The 20,290-nt window shown below is 47.3% G+C and overlaps 1 protein-coding gene and 1 long non-coding RNA gene across 2 annotated transcripts; both read right to left on the bottom strand.

Moving 5' to 3' along the window:
* Nucleotides 1-1,643: 1,643 nt before the first annotated feature.
* Nucleotides 1,644-3,180, bottom strand: LOC27206909. Its single transcript, XR_006541882.1, has 3 exons — nucleotides 2,279-3,180; nucleotides 2,003-2,208; nucleotides 1,644-1,930 (listed from the first exon to the last, which is right to left on the bottom strand). It is a non-coding gene; the product is annotated as an uncharacterized LOC27206909 (long non-coding RNA).
* An 8,701-nt stretch (nucleotides 3,181-11,881) lies between these two features.
* Nucleotides 11,882-19,646, bottom strand: LOC6730343. The gene is made up of 7 exons (XM_039294967.2): nucleotides 19,271-19,646; nucleotides 16,125-16,622; nucleotides 15,711-15,871; nucleotides 15,165-15,366; nucleotides 13,682-14,871; nucleotides 12,876-13,100; nucleotides 11,882-12,649 (listed from the first exon to the last, which is right to left on the bottom strand). The coding sequence occupies exons 2-7, from the start codon at nucleotides 16,592-16,594 to the stop codon at nucleotides 12,555-12,557; spliced, it is 2,343 nt and encodes a 780-aa protein (XP_039150901.1). The 5' UTR covers nucleotides 16,595-16,622; nucleotides 19,271-19,646; the 3' UTR covers nucleotides 11,882-12,554.
* Between the last annotated feature and the right edge of the window lie 644 nt (nucleotides 19,647-20,290).

Here is a 20,290-nt window from a genome sequence, read left to right as displayed (position 1 = left end):
ATTTGCATTTCGCAATCTGGATTCTGTCCAGGTTTTATCCCTTTATGGTGGCCTGTGTTTGATCAGTCCGCAAGTTGGCTCCTGCGTAGGCCTCCGTCTTTGGAGTTTTAGGGCCAGCTTGGGCTATAATAGCAATCACGTTTCTGCAGCCGAATTACCGCTCATCTCGACAATCATCTGCCGCTGAGATCTTCATGATCTAGGGATCTAAGAAGAGCTCTGTTTGCTAGTGGGATCGCGTAGGTCGAACCTTGCGAAGGGTGAAATGAGAAAGGAGGAAAGTGCCAACAAAGTTGCAACATCAAGGTGCCGATTATCCCTGCTGGATGGAAAGAAGATCATCTAAACCCAAAGTCACTGATGAATGAATTCTAAGCTGTTCTAATTCCTAAAGATGACGGAGCCGAATTCGGAAATAGCACGTAGAAGTCCATTGAGTGAGACTGACTAAGCCAGCGCCAATTTGCTATTGCAAATTATTGCTGGAAGCGGGGTGCCAATGAAATATTTAAGACATCCTGTTCCTGGGCACCCGAGGAGATCCGTATATTGCCCCCTTGATTTATGCAACATTTCCCGCAATAAAACTGCCAACGACTCAAAGAATTATTACATCATCACGTAATAGACCTTCCTAGGCAGCAGCCTCCTTTGGGGCGCCACGCCCGCCTCAAATTACCCTCCGATATCCGATCCCCTCTTACCAAAAACCCATCCCAATCCTATAAGACCTATCCAGTCAACTCTTTCGCGCTGTCATAAATCAGTCGCCTGCCTCCAGTTTGCCGCTCCTCCTCCTAAATACTCGTACTCTCCTCCTAAATTGCTGACCGTACAACATCCCTGGCAACATAGCCACTGTTAAGTGTCGTGTCATCCCAGAAGATCCATCATAATAGTCAGGGCCTCGACTGCAAAGATTTCAGCGGAGAGGAATTTGCCTGGCACGTGTCCATCATGGCAAGTGGCAACGAATTCCGGCGAGGGAGTAACTTGGCCAGATCCCATGAGGTGGGGAGAGGTGTTAGCTTGTGAGGAGAATATTCCCAGATGCTGTAATAACACTGCCAAATTGGGGCTCTTCGCAGGAGGGGAACATTGCATCATGGCTGTCCAGTCACTTGTTCTCTCCGTCCCTTATCTGGCCCAACTAGACCCCACGATGTGACTCGGAATGGCCAATGGCCCATTGTGCAGAGACACCAAACACGGAAGTCGCGGCGTGCGGACTCCCCAAATGCCCATTTAATATAATTTCTATTATTTCTGCCAACTCTAGCAACTGGCAACTGCCGCCAGGTGACAGTTACAATGCAGAAACAATATACATCCCACTCCTTTATTTCTGACCGGACACCGTGCCCCATTCCAACTCCAGTCCCAATCCCACCAACCTGTCTTTGCCTACTCGATGGTTCATTCTAGCAATCGTCGCAATGATCATCATAATCGTGATCGTTTTGGAATCGGGTTTGGGTAAGGTTTCGAAACCGCTTGTGTCGTTCAAGTCCCTGGTTGTCTTGTCCTCAGGGATCCATTTTTGGCATGCGTTTGGCAACGAACACTTCCTGTGCCTGTGGGAAACACTTGGGAACTTGTTCCTTTCATGCGACATGTTTGCCACGATTCCTCTTGTGGTTTTTGTTCGGTCAACCCACCCACATGCAGAATAATATTACAACCAAGTGCATCTTAGCCTCTTAGTCCATGTTTGTATTGGAAATATTTTGGAAACCCGCTCTCATAAATCAATTAGCCAAGTGTAACAGTTTTGGGTCGGGATGCCGTTCTGGTGGGTAAGATGGGTGGTGGTTGGTGTTCCGTTCCACTCGGTGGTGCACGGTGCATGCAACAGGCAAGTGGTCATAAATTTCCCAGGCGATGCCCCTTTTGTGTACCTGAAAATGGTGCCGAACTTCGAGGTCCACTCCTTGGCATGTGAAAATTGGTGCAAATTGATGAGAATATAAATGAAAAATATTGGGAGCGCAGTGGGGCGTACCTGTCGGACCTAGGATTATTTTCAGATCCCAATGGAAGGGGAGACCAGCAATCTGTTTACTTTGTCAAGTGCCGCGCGTTGGAAATTGATGGAAATAGCTCCAATTTACTGGTTTGCACACCCACAAAAAGCCAAGCACGCCGGGCAGGTTATCAACTCATCTGGTGCTCCAGCAGCATCCAACTCTTCCCTCCGACTCAAGGTCGCTGCAAGTAGTATAAGTGCAGCCAGTGATCGTAAGAAGCTGAAACAGGTGTTGCCTCCATTGACAGTTACCTTGATTGGCTTGTGTTGCATGTCGCACGCCTTGCGCTGCCTCCTGCGAGACCAGGTGCTCCTCCTTCACTTCCTCATCTTATTCCCCATCTTTGCCCATGCCAGGCACACCCCTTCATTTGCAGAGACTGAGTCTGAGCAGGAACCCATCTATTCCAAAGACAACTGCATTTCGGCCCAACCAGGCAGAGGAAGCCACGAGTTGTCGACTTGGCGAGTTGGTGTGCCAACGCCCAGAGCAAATATTGGGGGAATAGCCGTCACTACCCATCCCATCCCCTTCCGCGTGCCATTTCTTCGCATCGATAACTTGCTGCAATGTCGTTACTAATCGCAGGCTCTGGGATTGTAAATTAAAAGTGGAAGCTTTGATGGCAGGGAGATTGCATCAACACTACTCACCTCTCAATGTGTCCGGATTCATTAGCACAGGTATGAATAATGGGAATACGCAACCGCCAATTTGCTTAGTTCCATATCGAAACGAATCAATCAAAAAGAGCCAAAGAAGAAGAAATGCTTTTAAATTCCTCTCCATATGGAGAAAACACAATTTCAATGCCACCTCTAAGTGCTACTAAGTCACTGGGAACCTTAAACCGACCAGTGTCATCAGTGTAAAATTTTGGTCAGACTGAGCAGGAACAAAAAGTGCGGCAATTAGAAGCAGAAGCTACCGATTGCAGTTGAATGTCGTTCAGTGATTGAGTTGCAGCTCAGGTGGACACCACCTGCCTCCTGAAACTTGGAGTCTCCGTTCGCGGCCGTAATTGATGACGGTTATGGATAAAAGGAGGTGGATTGGCAGGGTAGTGGGAGGCAACGACCAACGGGAACGGCGGCAAACAGGAAAATTCATATTACAAAAAAAAATGCATCGCTTAAGTGTCATTATTGGGACCAGAATTTCAACAAGCCAAGCCGCTGCTGTTGTCGTGTCTTCTGATACAAATATGCAAGGCGGAGGGGATTTTGGAGGAGATGGAGCGATGAAGCTTGCAACTTTCACCGCGCTCGGAATTCCTTTGAGCAATGAACTTCAGATAGATGCAGAGGAACCAGAACTACAGCCAGACATCGGTCAATCTCGCATCTCCCGAGCCTCTTTTCCCACTCCTGCTGGGTGCACCAATATCCGCTGGCCACAATCAACACCTCCGCACCGCCCCACGCCTCTTCTTGGTGGAGTGGAGCCATCATTCAACTTTAACTTCAGTCAGTGCTGTGGCTTCGCCTATCTTTAGCTATTCCTATCCACATCACCACCTCTTCCTCACCCAAAGTCGCCTAGTGTTGATTTTACACCTTCGCCGTTTTTGTGGCCATGGTCTCGTGTCGAATGGATCCCAACTTGGCAGCGGAGCACTGCAGTGGCAGTCCAAGCTTAAGACAAAGTTGTCTTGGGCTAAGGGCGGTAACTGGGTTAAACGCTCGTTGACAGTTTTATGCCGCCGACCAAGAAAAGACCACATCAAACCAAGAATTCGAAACTAAAACCAAGACGAGGGCGCTGACTGTCAGTCAGTGGCACAGGCCAAACGAGACACTTGCTAAGAGTGAAAATTCTGATAGAACAGTTTTTTCTTTCCTCGTGCATAGAAAGCTGCAATGGAAAGGGAATCATTGAAAAGTGAAACAAAAAATCAGATGGCGGTGATACATGTTAAGTTCGTCGCCTCAGTCTTTCGTTCTTTAACTTTCCATTTACATCGCGGTCAACAGGCGGCGCTATAAATCCGCACAATCACCATGCGTGCGATTCTTATCGCTAATTAGGATTTCGCATCCTCCTCCTTACTTTCTGATCTTACCTCCTTCAGGCTTCTCTTCCCCATTACCAGTGCATCTTTGGACCAAGAAAATTGATGACTCATACCTGAATATTTGCGACCCATCTCAATCCTTTCATTTTTGCCAAAAATTCTCTCTGTGCCAAGTGAAAGTAAGCTCTTCGATGCATTAACTGCATTTAAGAGTGTGAGACTCGCTCCAATTCTAATGAGTCAACTTTAAATGCACTTCCACGTAAAAAACGAATCTGAGGTGGAGACCAATCAATTTGCAAACAATCGAGACATTTGACGATGGTTGCCGGAAACGTAAACTCCTGCTCTTGATCGGCCTCGACTTTCTGGGGAAATGAAACTGGGAATGGGAGGTGGGAAAGCCCACGCGGCAATCAGAGAATGTGCGAAAAATCGAAAGGAAATTTGCATGTCACTCGGTGGAGGTTTCTACTCTGTTTGCACTGCAAACGAGCCTCGAAACTCTGGACAAGATCAGAGCAACACCCCGAGGTTATTCCGTCACTTTCAGCCCAGCACTCTTTCTTGGCACAGTTTCTCGGACGTAGAATGCAAACAAATATTTGAATATCAAGTGACACAGAAAACAGAAACGACATAGAACACGGCGAAAATCAGTACACGGCCCATATAAAACGACTTCCTCCTAACGGTGGAGTATTGATATATCTGTGATCATCCGCAGTAAATCCGGCCTTGATAAGAGGGAGCAACAAACTCTCCTCTCGAACTGGGAATGTAAACGGTGTAGGTAAACCGGACAATTAGAAGAAGGGTTTCTTAAGAATCTGACACCTAGAAATTTTGGCCACGATTGCGAAATGCGATAGCAATTAGAGCAAAACTCTGCCAGTTCCAATTACTCAATCAGAAGCATAGGTGAGAGTGAATCATTTCTGGTCCAATCAATGTCTGATGATCAAAAGAACTTCACACGCCAATTTTAACTGCAAAGTCAAGGCCCGAATACGGATGTCGGTTGACGATTGTGGACTGCGGATTGCAGACTTCCTATTCCTATTCAAACTCGCAAAGCTTTTTCGAAACACCAAGACAGAAAGACAAAATTTATATAATTTCTTTATCAGATCTGCTGGATGTGGTTCATTGTTGAACAAATTGTATAATTCCCTCAGAGGCGTTAACCTAACGTGGCGAGGCCTCAATTACGGCCACAAAGCGACAATCGCCGGACAATGAAATCGGATGCAGTGCATCGGGTGGAGATGGATTAAATCGGGGAAAAGTGCGACGAGTGCAGTTCGCTGTGCTTTCGATGATTGCGCGTCAATATTTAATTGCATTATGTGACGGACAAATTCGAGACAGCCTCCGCTTTCTTTGTGGCGCAACTATTACTGAGTGGTGGCGGTGTTACTAGTGGAGTGGTTGCATAAACGCCGCATCAAACCCGGTTGCCTTGACTAAGCTGCCCCCACAATCAGTGACCTCATTCCGCACTCCCCGTTTTTCAACTCTTTTTTAACTCTGCCTTCGATTGTTATCGCGCACTTAATTAGGCGTGCGTTGAGGTAATGGTCGTGTAGTTCTCCTGGTACTTACAACTTTGGTCATTAGAAAGCTGAGCTGCAAGGTGCTTGGGAGCTCGCCCCTCTTCCCGATTCTCGCCGCTCAAGAGCTCCTCTCCGGAGTGATCCGTGCACCTGTCTTTTGCTGATGCCCTGGGCTCAGTTATAGCCCGCTGTGGGACTTTAATTTGGCGCTATTCAGTGCAATTCAATGCCGAAGCTGCGTGCAAGACGTTCTGGCAGCAGAAAAATCATTCGGCCGACGGTTATAATTGCAGTTTATTGCTTCCGACGAGAACAAGTATTGAGAATGGGAAGCTTCAGGTGTCGGAAAAGCTTCTTTCGGGAAAAGTTCTTGGGGAGAACCAAAGAGTTACACTTAAGAGTAGAATGTAAGAGAAGGTCTTGCAATCTTTCTGCGTCGACTGCGCTGCCTGCTTCTTTCCTAACTCTTTCGTTCTCTTTGGCCAAGAATAGAGCAGATTCTTTGCCAAAGATATGTTCACTACCGCTCGAAGAACGGTTATTCATTTTCATATCCGTGGAATGCGCGGCTAAACGGAATATTTGCATTAATAAATGCAACTATGTCACGCCCAAGTCAGCAGCAGCGACTTCCGCCCAAAAATGGCTCAAATGTTTTTAGCCAGCAGCCGACTTGGTCGACATGGGCTGACATCACTCCGCGCGGAATCAAACAAACTGAGCAGCAGGAGGCTTTCAAATCAGAGTGCTTCAAAGCGGAGCAGATCGGTTCAGATCTGGCTCCAGGAGGGTTTCGTTTCCAGGGAAGTCGCCGGACTGGTTAGTAAGCCAAATTGGTAGAGCCCATCTCGTCCGCTTATGAGGCATTCACTTGCCGACATTAGTCTCATCCTCCGCAGACTAATCATTACACAGCGAGAAACAGCTAAAAGTAATTCTTAGTCATGTTCTTCGAACATTTCTAATTTATTGTTGGTATTCTTAATTTAATAGCCCAACGAGCCAAGCATTATTAAATCTTAAGCAACATTATCTTCCTGGTGGATATGTCAATTCAATTAAAATCGATTCACTTCAATTTGATAACTATTTAAAAGTGCATTAGAACTTCGTGTTTTGTCATATTTCAATCACTGCAATTGGTTTTAAAAGTTAGAAATTATATTGTTGTTTTTTTTATCGTGCAGTCTTGGCCTCTATTGGTTGGCCAGCAAAATCATAATCATGTCAGCAAATTAGACTGACATGCGGCGTACGTGCCCCAACTTGCAGATGAAGAGGATCTCCGCGAGGATGAATGCGTCTCAGATGCTCCAGCTGAGAAAGCCGAACTAGACTGTGCGATGTGATGGGTATGGGATGGGATGCGATGGTATGGGATGAGCTGGGATGCGATTGCGTTGAAATTGAATGGCCCGGGATGTGGGATGGGTATGGGTATTGGTACAGGTGAATGTCTCCGCGAGTGGACGGACAATGCGCAGTGTCATCTTCCAGTTCGACAACGGATTTGAACCGTTGGCATTTCGTGCGACAAAACTCTGAAAATTCTCACTGCCGGAAAGGTTTTTCTGCGCACTGGAGGTTTTGTTTGGTTTGTTTTCTGTTTTTCATCATCTGGCAGACACATTTCCCAAATGCGCAGAAAATTCTTACACAATTATGCTGATGCCTTGGTTGGGTTTTCATTTCGGCCGCACACGCAGAACGAAAAAAAAAAAACAGAAAAAGAAAACTTAATTCTCATTCCTGAGATTCAGACGCAGATCTCCTCTGGATGCGGCTGGATGGTCAGCGGATTTGGGTCACTTGGCTTGGGTCAGGCAACGGTTATGAAACAATTGCAGACAATTAGCCAGCAGCCGAGGTAAACTGGGGCCAGTTTTGTGCAGATTATCAATGAGAGTCGCTGACGACTTTGTCATCGTCTCTCGGCCATTTTCCAGCAATTTGTCTAACTGATTTTGTAATTTATGCCACCCAGCGAAAGAGCCACGGAAAGACAGGAAAACTTTCGCTTGGATGTCTTTGGCGGGTCATGAAACTGCCTTTGAATTAAGAAACGGCCAATAAAAATCGAACAATTGATTTGAGCCTGGTTGGTGACTTACCGTGTGGCATTCACCTTGGCAACCAAGGGCCATTTGTTTATATTTTCCCGCCCTGCGGCTGCCATTGACATTTCCAAACGAATTGAAGCCAATCCCCAACCCAAGACCGCTTGACAATCTTTGTTTTTTTTTTTGCTTGGCATTTAAACAAACGAAGCTATTTGCATCGCTTATAGATTTTTCACTTTCCTTTCTTCGGCTGACAAATTTCTCGGCTACGTGCATAGACCGTCGAAAGGGTTTTCTGAACCTCTTTTCTTCGTTGTCGGCAACTATTACAGCATCAGCAGAAGAGTATTGCCCCTGGAAGAATCTAATCAATATGCTGGCCAGCGCCAAGAGATCTTTTGCTTATGAATGATCTATGTGGCCGATTCATTTACAGCCCGGCTCAGAACAAACTGAGCTGGGCGACTGGGGCAGAATTTTAATGAGGCCTAAAGATCAACAATAAATTACAGGGAAATTCATCTAATGCGATGCATTAACGTTGGAGTCCGACCTCCCAAACACTCACAATGATGAATTTATTGCTCCCTATTACAATGTATAAGACTTTTTGGTTGATTTGTTATACCATGTTTGATACACAAATTGCATTTGGCTTGTTCACCGCAAGTTTTTGTTGCCTAAGTCTTGCTTTTGATAAGACGGTTGCTATGTATGAAACAGCACAATAAGATTACGGACGTATATCCAATAAAATCAATTTAAAAATCTCTTTTCTGCTGTCCGGGCAGTGTTTACTGCTATGCGGCCAGCAAGTTTGTCGCTTGAGTCTTTCGACTTCTTGCACATATATCTTGTTGTTCTCAGTTGTTTTTTGCGCTTTTGTGTTTCTGTTGTCGGGAGAAATCCAGTTGGTGTTGCCAAATCTTTCCCCACGTTGCCGCAAGTATGGCATGGTGGGGTATCTGCGTCCTTTTCATTATTTGTAGGTGTCTATTGGGTCAGACAAAATGCATTGGCAATATCACAAAGTAATGAGATATGCTCCCCTGATATATGGCAGGCACTTTGGGCTGACAAAATGAGCAGCCGGGCCATAAATTTGCCCACCGACAGCATCTGAGCATTGGGCATCTTGCGACTTCCATCTGGGGATATGAGTCGAGTCGCCGAGCGCGGGGAATTTCGCCGTTGCAAAGTGATTTTCTCGCACTTATTTTCAATTCCGCGCGCCGGCAACTTGATAAATTAACACTCTGCACATGCCATTTGTTTATTTGCCTAAATAAATCGTCGTCGAACCTGAATTCGAGTAGGAATCTGAATTTGAATTTGAATTTGAATTTGAATTCGGGCTTGAATGCGCATTCAAAAAGAGCACCGCGCGCGCATCAGCAATTGTAAATGCTGGATAAGCTGGAAAAAGGAAAATATATGGCGAAAATCGGCCCCACTCCCTGCGGCACAAAAAACACTCGAACATTTGTGTGCTGTGCGCACAGTCAATTTATGTGGACCGATGCTAGCAATCCGCGACTAAGCGACTTGGCTTCGGATTTAGACTTGGACTTCGACTGAAACTTTGTTTATTGCCCCACTAAGCCGACTGACCCACAACATTAAATTGTAATTTGAGTGGGGCACAGCGAAAATTTTTACAGCGAATTTCGCCAGCCTCTCGGCTCTGCGCTGCGCCTTGTCCATGCTCATGTAAGTCAGAGGAGTCAACAAGAAATCGAGTAATTAGAATTCCCATCTGTGACTCTTCACGCCCCAGTGGCCAGTGTGGTGGCCCGCTTTTGTGCAACTCTGGCGAGGAGAACGGGAGAACGGTACTGCCATCGGCACGCGACTCATTCTCAACGTTGCGCTAATGACTCCGCGGACATGTCATTGACCAGGCTGGCCAACACCAGAGTGGCCATGGCAGCGGACTTGCAAATCGATTTGCAGGCGGACAGTTGCATAATCGTTAATTAGGCGAGTACACTGGGAAAAGGGCGTTGTAGTTTCGGCGTTTTGGATGTCTTGGCAGTCTTAATACGGCTTCAGGCGCTGCAAACTATCAGTGTATGGCAAATATATATATGCCATATTCATAGAAATTGCAAATACTCGTTAATCAAAAATCAATTAAATTTTATTATCAACCAATCAAACCATCAGCCAGGAAACGATTTAATTTTTCGCTGTGCACAATTGCATTCTCGGCTAGCTCCAAGTGAATGCTGAATTCGAATTTGATTAGTGTGGAATTAATCGCAGTCCGTGGAAACTCCACACATATCCAAGCTGTAAGCTGAACTTCGTGCTTTAACGCGCATTGCGCGTAATGCATTTTCAATGCTGCCGTTGTTGCAGTGGAAGATGTGGAAAAGAACCGCAATGCCACAGCCACTAACGATATCCAAGTGATGGCCACTTGATGCTCCCGAATCGATCGTGGCCCAATCTGGAGCGATTCGGCGGGTATTGCCCCTGCGTGCGTGATCTAAGAATTAAGTTTCGAATTATGGTTCCGTTCCACTGGCACTGGTTTAGCTAGAAAATGAGTTGCAAATGCCTGGCAGTTGTATTTCCGTCAGGCCATTGTCTCGTCAGCAATTCATAAAGGTTATGAGGCAGCATCGGCGAAAAAAACCGGCTACCCACCCAGATTGTTGGTCCCCAAGGGCCATGGCCATCTGTTGACATTGCCGCGGACATTGTCAAGGCGAGCACTTTATTTGCTGCTCGTTTGACATAAACATTTGCCCAGCGGACAACTGAATGGCCAAGGCCTCTGTTCGGCTCCTTATAAAGAGCCAACGACACATCGAAGGCAGCAATTTTTGAAATACGCATTGCAGAATTTATGTTATGCGTGCCTACGTGCCTCCGTGGCTCGCAACTGGCGATTCGCGAGTCCCGCGGTGACAAAAATATAGAAAAGAAAGACGCCAGCCAGCGCAGCGCCAAACGGATGCTGTGCATTCACGGAAAGTGTTCAAAGACTTTCGCTGAGCCGGGGAGCAGGGAGCACAGAAGTCTCGGGGACATTAGAAACGAATCGGGAGGCTGGACAAAAATACATTAAAAAAGGAGTCGCGAGGAGTCGAGAGGAGTCGCCTCCTCAGGAGGCTTTGTCTAAATTTGGATGGCCATGTCAGTGACAGCATTTGACTTGGCAACTTTTCATGTTCATGTTCGCCAACTTGCGCCGAGTTCAAAGCATCAGATTCGAGATAATGTTAAACATTTCCTTTCAAATTGTTTTTGCCCGCGGCTGCCGCCTGCCTTCTGTGCTTTTTTTCTGTTCCTCTCGGCCACTGCCATCTTGGGATGGGTTGATAGAAAATCAGTAATAATTATGACTAAAAATTATGGTGACTTTTCATTTAGTCGCATATGAAGAATGGCTCAAAGAAAGTCTCAGGAGCTTGGTATTTAGCCCCTGACAAACAAAGAAACGTCCAGGTGATCGGTAACTGGATATTCTTATTAAATTCAAGAAATCCGCGTCTCTCTTTGAAAGTGCTTCTCGACTCCAAACCATACAATAGAACAAGTAATTTCACCTAATTTGTATATATTAATTGAGAATTTTAAGACGAAGGTAGGTTTTCTTTTATTGGTTTTCCTGCGAAATACATTTGCACCTTCTTTCACCTTCCTTGTTTTCAACGCCTACATATAAGGCAACCTAGTTTGGGGTGCTCGAGCCCAGTCAAACATTCCTAAAGTAAAAGCCCCATTTGCACCACCCACTCAGACTGAATGTGGGTGAAATCATGTTAATGAAGTTGTTTACCTGCAATTCATAGCCCTCGTTTCCTCTCCCAATTAGTTTGTCACTTTTACTGCGGGCAACTCGACTTTGAACTGTTGGCTGTAAACAGGGTTCAGCGCCATTTAGACAAGGCTCAGTTTATACTGGGGCCAATTTTCCACCTGGTGAGTGGGGCACCAAAGCCGCCAATTTGGAGTACCAACAACGCGGGAGGAGGCCTAAACGCTGCTCTTGATTGATTTGTATCAACGTTTATTAGGCTAAAACCAACAATCATGGCCGGGGCTTGAGGTTTTGGCCTTGTTAGAGCTGCAGACTGCAGATTGCAGATTGCAGGTCGCAGTCGATTGCAGATCGATTGACGTTGACAGTGACGGGCAAATTTTGTTTTCCGCTAACGCAGGCCGAACAAAGCTCGATCGAAAGAAAATAAAAGTAATGCAAACGCAAACGAGTATCTTTCTAATACGTTTATTTACCTTTTATAGCATCTGAAGTTTTGTCTCTTGTTACATTTTTTGTGTATCTGTGTCTGTGATCGATTGGGCCTAGCATATAAGCATTAAGTTAAGTTAAGTTAAGTTAAGTGTTTAGGTATTATTAGACAGTCAAACCTCTTAAACGAGCAATGGTTGTCAGTTCGAAGCTCGCTTGAGAGGTTTGAATGGTTCGCACTACAACTAAGGAGCTTTACTTTCCGAGTTCCGAGTCTTAAGCTGATAGTATGTATGTCGACGTGTCCAGAGTAGTCTTAGTAGGTAAGTCTTATAGGGGGGCGCCTAAGTGCGCACACTTACATAGGTAATATAGTTAGGAGTAGGTATAAATATTAAGCTACGCTTCGTTTCTAAGGGGATCCCTTCACAGAGGAGTCCAGCTCTATGGCGGAAAGTCCGGGGAAGGGCGTCCATTCTCCATGTCTTGATCGTACATCTACTAACTAGATTATGAGCGGTGCTAAGTTTTGAGCTAAGTAGAATTTCATGCTAGTTGCTGCCTCTCCACCTGCAGCTCTGTCTCCGTCTGCACTTCTATCTTCTGTCTGCATATGGAGCTCCGACTGCATCTGCATCTCCATCTCCATCTCCAACTGGCTTGTTAAAAGGCCATTCACTGGCGTTGACGTTCTTACCGCTTGTGTAACGCTCGCTTCTGCATATTGTCCCAGACTGCAATGACCGTCAGCTGGAGCAGCAGGAACAGAGCCCCGGCAATTATGAAGCCTGGATAGAGTTGTAAAAAGAGTTGAAGAAAATTTACGAGCTTATTTAATTAGCTGGGCACTCAGTCGGCAAGTCGGCAGTTCTTTCCAGCGGATAGATGGCGCGACGGCACGCGATTAGCGCAAATCAATTCGCCACGCTCAGCGATACCAAATAGATGCCGCCGACTTGGAGCGACTTGCCACCGTGCTACACATTGGACTGGACCCCAGTGATCCCAACTCACCATAGCCGTTTATGCAAGTGTCCGATTTGGTGCCCAGATCCAGTTGCAATTTGGCCAGGCCATCCAGACCACCGGCCTCCGATCCGCTGCCTCCCGGTGCATCGGCGCCATTGAAGGCGAACTTATCGGTGATTTGTATCGATTGCACCAGCAGAATGTTCTCATCGCCGGCCGCCTGATGACTCACATCACGTTTTTGGCGTTCCGACTTAATGGCCAGCTCAACTGTGAAAAGGTAGCAGCGCATCCATCGAGCAGAAAATCACAAAAACACAAAAATTGCAGGCGAGCAAAGAAAAGCGGAGAGAAAGACGCAAACAAGAAATGAAATATGTTTTCTGGGAGCTGTTGTGTTGGGCCATCTAACCAGGGATGGTGTGCCAAGGTGCCACAGTGAGGAAGGTGCATGAGTCCCGAGAGTCTATATGAAATGACATTCAAATTGTACTGGCCGAGTGACAGTGGTATTGGTCTTATATGATCACTACTGTAAATTCGAAATTCTTGGTATCTAAAATTTACCACGAAACTGCTTTACTACTTTGTAGTAAATTAAGAAATAACTACTTTACATGATTATTTAAAAAAAAAAAGAAGTAAAAGAAAAACCTGAGTATTAAATCTCCTTTTGGACAATTATGCAAGCTGTAAAGATTTCCCTGTCAGTCGGAGTTAATGGCAACTGTCACATGGTGTGTTGTACTTGTGACCACCATCCACCATCTCGCCCCCTAAACATGGGTCACTTGGTGGCTGGGTTGGCCATCCCTGGTTATAAAGCTGGCCGAGAAGAACCGTTTACTTACCGCCATCAGTGCCGTTGAGCACCGATCGCTTGCGACGACCGTAGGACAGCAGCGACTTGAGCTCGCCGTTCTCATCGTTGTCGCAGATAACCGGTTCGCAGCGCGGTATGCAGGGCGTGACCAGGGCGCGGAACTGCACCAGCTCCGAGGAGGGGAACTTGAAGGCGTCGAACTGTGAGAGCAGCACCTTGCGATTGTTGGCCAGCTTTTGCATGGCACTCATTATGTACTGGTCCGTGGGACAGCCGTTGGCGTCGATCAGTGTGATTTCGGCGCTGTCCGTCCCGTCCATGGCCACCAGTTCCCTCACAAAGATCTCGTACGGGCTGTTGGCGTCGACGATCTCGAATCGCAGAGCCAGCGGATCCCCAACCTCGGCGATCCTCTTCATGTCGCTGCCATCACGTGCGGTGATCTTCATGATGACGTTCGGTGAATCGACGATGATTTCCTCACTGAGCGTAGACTCAATCTCCCCAGTCACACCAAGATCCACATTGTTAACCACCGTCTTGTTGGTCAAATCGTACTGGCAGGATACGGCCAGGCCAAGATCGGACGAGGTGACAATCATATCGTGGTGCTGGATCACAATGTCGTTCATATACCTGCCATACGCGCTCTGACGCACATTGCATTCCAGGTCGTTGTACCGCATCTTGAGGTCGAACTCCAGTGAGTTGTTTACATTCACAGCACAAGATTTGGGTGCTCCCTTGGCGTACACCTTGCCATCGAACAGCTTGGAGGTCCTGATCTTGGTTATCATCTCACCGGAGCGGCAGTCGATGGAGACATTGTAGCAGGCGGACTGCTCGTAAGTGGCGGCCTCCTCGATGGAGAGGTAGGGCTCAGAGAGATCCGTCAGCGTGGCCCGGCTGTGGTGGGACAGGCGGCACACCAGCTCTCCGGTTTCGTTGTAGTCGTACGAATGACACCGGAACGGGGCCGTCAGGCAGAGGTCGCGGCACTCGTCCAGCGTCTGAACATTCTGGTGCACCGAGTCCACCGTCTTCAGAATGCGACCCGCTACGCGCTTGAACTCGCACAGCTTGCTGGGCTCCTCGGCGCAGTTGTTCTCCAGATAGTCGGCGCCATCGTAGGCCGCGATGTTCGCCTCGTCCGACAGCGTAATGCGATCCATGTCCGAGAGCTCGCACAGGCCAGAGTGCGCATAGTAGTTGGCCGATCTTCAGGTGGATCAGGTGCACGGAAAAAAATGAGATAGAAATGGGATTCAAATTAAATTAAAATCTAATATGAATGGATACGGCTGTTATTAGATGAATATTGTTTATTTGTTCTAAAGAGCATAACATGTCCACTTTTTGTTCGTGTGCATTGGATAGTGTTTAGTGCTCAGTGTGGAGTGTGGAGTGTGGAGTGCATTGAGGAGGAATGAAGAGGTGTGTACCCAAAGGAGGCGGGGTGGGTGTTTCAGTTCAAGAGGGTGGCTCTGTTGTAACGGTATAGCAGCACTTACCGGCAGGTGAACTCCGTTTCGCCCAGACACAGCTCGATGCAGTCGCGCCGCGTGGCCACACTCTGGCTGGCCTTGGCCCGCTCAGGGAGTCGGTAGCCCTGGACGCGATCGATGCACCAGGCCTTCGAGCAGGGACGCACTCCGAAGCAGGATTTCTGCGCGTAAACGGTGAACACGGGATACTGGGAGCGGGAAAGTGAACCTGCAAGAATGGGAGGAGGAATGCCAGATGGGGGCGGCGTTCATTGTGATTAGCGGGAAACATTTAACATACAAGCTGCGGGCCAAAGATCGTGATTGGGCGCTGGGTGCTCTTTAACCAGCAGCTACACATGAAAAAACTAACTAACGACAACTAACTAACTGAAGTTCATAGGCAAATAATACTTAAAATTTTTTAGATTAGCAAGCCAACGAAGCTGACAAAGAGCTGCATCAAATATAGTGACAATTAGGTTCTCACACTGTATTTGAGATGTTTGCTTAGATTTAGATGCTGCCATTTTAGATTCTTAGTCCTGCTTTTTTTGTCCGGCGCACACTCACCTGGCAACTGATCGGCGGTGCTGCGGAACATGACACACAGGCCCGTCTCGTAATTAACCGCGCTGCAAGATTCATTGGCCTGGCAGGCCTCCAGGCAGTCGGTCAGCATGAGGGTGCCGGGCAGCGTTTCCAATTGCTTCGATGGCGCCGATAGCACGTACCTGTGATGGTGGATTAACCAGAGAGTAACGCACATAAATTCTGGGGTCTCTGGGTTTTCGGGGGCCAGCCCAAGTGGGTGGTTTAGCGGCATTATAAATGGGGGAAACCACCTTTACGATGTGTTAACAGGCAGTCGTGGGTATAATTTATGCTCCCCGCTGTGTGTGTGATTGTCTCTGTGATTGGCTCCATGGGCCATAGAAAACTAATTGCCCGCAATTAAGATTTATGCTCCATGGCGGTGACACTTACCCTGTTATGAGCTCAAAGCCAATCATATCCGGCTCGCAGTCCTCGTCCACCGAAGAGCTCCCCGAAGGTGTTGCCATGGGAGTGGGGTCCAGATCATCGGCCTTGGTCTCCGCAACAGCAGCAGCAGCAGCAGATGCAGCGGCAGGTGAGATGACAGGTGGCACCGGGGCGGCGGCAGAAGCACCAGAGGAATCACCTAAAGAACCAGGTGGCGATGCGGCAATCGCTTCCGCTGGCTCAACGCTCAACGGTTTTGGTAGCTCGCTTCCGTTCGGCGGCGCAACTCCCGATCCCGCTCCCGTTGGCGGAATCGGTGTGGCATTGTTGCGCGGAAATGTCTTCAACGGTTTCACCGCCGGCCGCTTGGGCAACTTGCGTGCCGCCACCGAGCTGTCCACTAAAAGCAGCATTAAGCCCAGCAGCGCCATCATGCTGACTCCTCGTTTCTTTGTCATTGACCGCAGATGCATTTCAGACTATGTATACGTATTCCGTATTCTGGAGGGGGAAATGGCAGGAAAAAATGAACGTTTTGGTAGCTTGGTTTTTAATTAGCATTTCAGTTTCTTCCCACTCCCATGCTTATCTCGTGATTAATTGCGCCGGCAGTTACAGTTAAGCATTAATAATGGGTTTAATACGGGCTATCCAGTAGTGCAATTGCAATTGCAACTGCAGTGGCAACGCCCACCAGCACGAAGGCACTGATTAATTGCCTCTGGATAGATGCAAAATCAATTTGGTTGATGCTCCCCGACCCGCACAAACGGCAGCACTTCTGATCTAAACGCTGCTCACACGCACGGCCAGAGGAATTAAAATAATGCCACTTAGCCAGGCGCACGCACAGGAAGCCAGGCACAAAGTAACAAAAAAAGACGAAAAACGAAAATGCCAAGAAATCCAAGAGAAGCACCTGGACCTTAAGCCAAGAAGCACTAGCTGTTAACTGAAATGGTCAGCTGGAATTCTGATTGGGCCCCTCCGATCACAATGCGATCGATATGGAGGAGAACACAACTGTTGAATGCTTTATGTTGGATCGTTAGTGGCTTTTGCGGTTCTTTTGCAGCCCCAGCTGCATGGAAAATGCATTACGTGTAATATGCGTTAAATCACAGAGAGCCGGCCTTTCGTATCTATCCACATGCTCTTGACTTGATTTCCGCACTAATCGAATTCGACTGCAGTCCCTGCTTCGTGAGTGCCTCATAATCAACGATTATGCAATTGTCTGGCTGCAAATCAATTTCCATGGCTGCTGGTCAATGACACGGCCTGCTCAGCAGAGCGAGTCGCGTGCCCCTCGCAGGGACTAGGAATTCTATAAAATAAATACGAGTGGGGAAAACATTCTAATCACCCGGTTTTTTTCGCAGCTGGAGAAAACCACTGTCAGCTAGTCAACTACTTAGCTACTGGCCCACTCAAATCACAATTTAAAGTTGTGGGTCAGTTGCCTTAGTGGGCCAATAAACTAATACGCAGATCCACAGATCCACAGATCCTCGGATCCGCAGTTGCAAACTCACGGACATGGAAATAAATTGCCATTTGGCAGCCGAGTTGCTCCTGCTGCGGATCGATCGAATGGAGATTTATATGTATGCATGCTCGCATCGGGACGTCCGACCATTTATCAGCCAGCTTAGCAACTAGTTTTTCGTTTAGCACACATATTTACAGCCAAATTTGACAGTTTGTTTTGGCCACGTTTTATGGAGTGTTGTGGGGTGAGTGAAGTGAGCGAGCGATCGAAAGCTTCTGAGTGAGACCTCTGCTGTTCGGATCTGGTTCGAAATTCGGGCTAATCCCGCTGTTTTCCTGCTGCCAAGGTGCCGATAAAGCACCTTTATGACACCAATACGCCAAAAACTAGTTGCTACTTAATTAGAATGGCGAGTGATTGGTCGGAAAAGTGTGCCAGGGAATGACATAACTGCCATTCGAGCTTATCTCAATTGAAGCGCTGCTCAGTGTAACTGTATAGTAAGCAATGTGCGCAGGTCGCCGCAGATGGAGCTGGAGCCAAGCAAGTTGGCCAGGAAAGCCACTTGGCAACTACTTCTTGGCCCGGCAGCTGGATTCTGGCTGCTGGCTGCTGGCTGCTATCTTCATTTCATGGCTGGCAATTTGAAAACTGCACCCGCTGGCCATCGGCAGAAGGAGTTGGCTCCGCTTGGATGTGGATGTGGATGTGGGTCACCCCGAGTTATTTATATAGAAATTCTTTTTTGTGGCTAGCAGAAATTTCTCAAAGTTAGCGACAAATCTTCAATTAATGGCCAGTGAAATTTCTCAACTATCAAAAGAGTCACAAAACTAGTTTCCCTTGGCTGCGGTGTATCAAAAAGCAAGAAGTATTGGAAAAACTGGACAAAACTTTTCATTTCATGGCTCGAACATAACGGCAAATCAACCGCACCAATTCGAAAGCCATTAGGAAAGCCCTAATCTATGCACCCAAATCCATAAACATGATCTCCGAGCTCACGAAACACAGTCGCTCTAACTGTTGAACGCATTTCTGATCGTGGGGAATCCAATACTTGTCCGGAATATTAATGAGTTGGGTCACCGTTTAGCCAGGGTCATTTTCAAATGGTGCAGTCAATTGTGGAGCACGTTGTGCAGAGATTTGTCATTTTGATTCTTGGATTCTATCATGGGCAGCGAAAGTCTTACGCTCTTTTGAAATTCAAGTCTTTACTCGTCGGAGCCCCAGCTAATTGCCATTAAATGGTCACAACGAACCGTTGGCTGACCCAAATCACTGGACACCAGCAGGATTCCCAGTGGATTGTGGATCGACAAAGGAGCAAGATGTCTTGACCAGGCCGAAAGTTAATTGCCTGCAGAATTCTGCACATTTGGGAGTTGACGGGTACTGTACGCCGTGTTTCCGGCATGGCAAAAATGCCAGCCCCAGCTCCTAGGACTTATCTTGACGCTGGAAACTGGGCAACTTGGAAACTAATGTGACATCTCCTCGATGCTCTTTGTGTTGACATTCCCCCAAGCTTTCTCTAATGATCCATTGACCATTTTCGTTTAATTGATAGACATGTGGACATCCTGTTCGCTTGACAATTGACACCTTGTCAGGCATTAAATGTCATTTGATTTCAACGCGTTTTCAATTTTACCTTTATCACTGGAGTACTTGGTAAGGTATTAAAACCTTTTCGGAACTTCACTGCAGATGACAGGACGCGCACAAAACACACGGTCAATTTGTTTCTCGGAAACAAATGCTGTTTGATTTATGTCTTCTTATTTTTGATGAACCGAAACAACGCGCACCGCTCGAGCGACGTCCTCACTGTCGAAAGTGGAGCGCCCAACTGCCTCTTGTGTGATTTGGCTAAACGTTCTTATGCGAAACTCTTTGGGGAATTCCAGATCTCAGATGCTGGGCAAGATCGAATCGGATCGAGTTTGTTTGTTAGCTTCTATCACTGGAGCGCTAGCGACCGCCAGTTCGAGCACCTTGACACTGAATGCTCACTTCGAAGGCCGCGGAAAACGTTTTCAAGCTGGGAAGCCAACCATCGAAGGCCCAAACGACGTCGGCAGAGGCAGCGGCGACTAACTCTCTTGTGGCCAAAAAGAAAAACCGGTAGAAGACGGAAAGCTAATGGACAAACGGCCGCTCTTTGCCAGCTCTCTTCTGCGAAGAGCGCTCTTTACTGGCTACAACTTTCTTTCAAGCCGCAGCTGCAGCTTTTCTCGCCAAGGGTTCGCTGCTCTTGGGTTTCTCGTTCTTGTCGGAAGTAATAAAATGCAATTATAACAGTCGAGGCAAATGATTTTCTAATGCGATTACCTGACACGCAGCAACGGCATTGAATTGCACTGAATAATGCCAAATTGAAGTGCCACAACAGGCCATAAAAGAGCAGCAGGTGCATGGATCATTCTGAGAAGGGTCCCAGAGAGCTGCTCCGTGATTTTCCTGGGGGGAGAAGCCCCCAAGAACCTTGCAGCGAAGCTTTCTAATGACCGAAGTTGTAAGAACTACAACGCACGCCTAATTAGGTGCGCGATAACAATCGAAGGCAGAGTTAAAAAAGAGTTGGAAAACGGGGAGTGCGGAATGAGGTCACTGATTGTGGGGGCAGCTTAGTCAAGGCAACCGGGTTTGATGCAGCGTTTATGCAACCACT

The sequence above is a fragment of the Drosophila simulans genome, chromosome 3R (assembly GCF_016746395.2).
Source record: "Drosophila simulans strain w501 chromosome 3R, Prin_Dsim_3.1, whole genome shotgun sequence".
In the NCBI taxonomy this organism is placed as follows: Eukaryota; Metazoa; Arthropoda; class Insecta; order Diptera; family Drosophilidae; genus Drosophila; species Drosophila simulans.
This window is presented reverse-complemented; position numbering and strand designations above follow the sequence as displayed.

Excerpts from the sequence above, each read along its gene's own strand:
- LOC6730343 (XM_039294967.2), bottom strand. The coding sequence starts at position 16,594 with ATGCATCTGCGGTCAATGACAAAGAAACGAGGAGTCAGCATGATGGCG. Across the intron at positions 15,367-15,710 it reads CACCGCCGATCAGTTGCCAG|GTTCACTTTCCCGCTCCCAG; the intron begins GTGAGTGTGCGC and ends CCATTCTTGCAG. Across the intron at positions 12,650-12,875 it reads CACTTGCATAAACGGCTATG|GCTTCATAATTGCCGGGGCT; the intron begins GTGAGTTGGGAT and ends AACTCTATCCAG.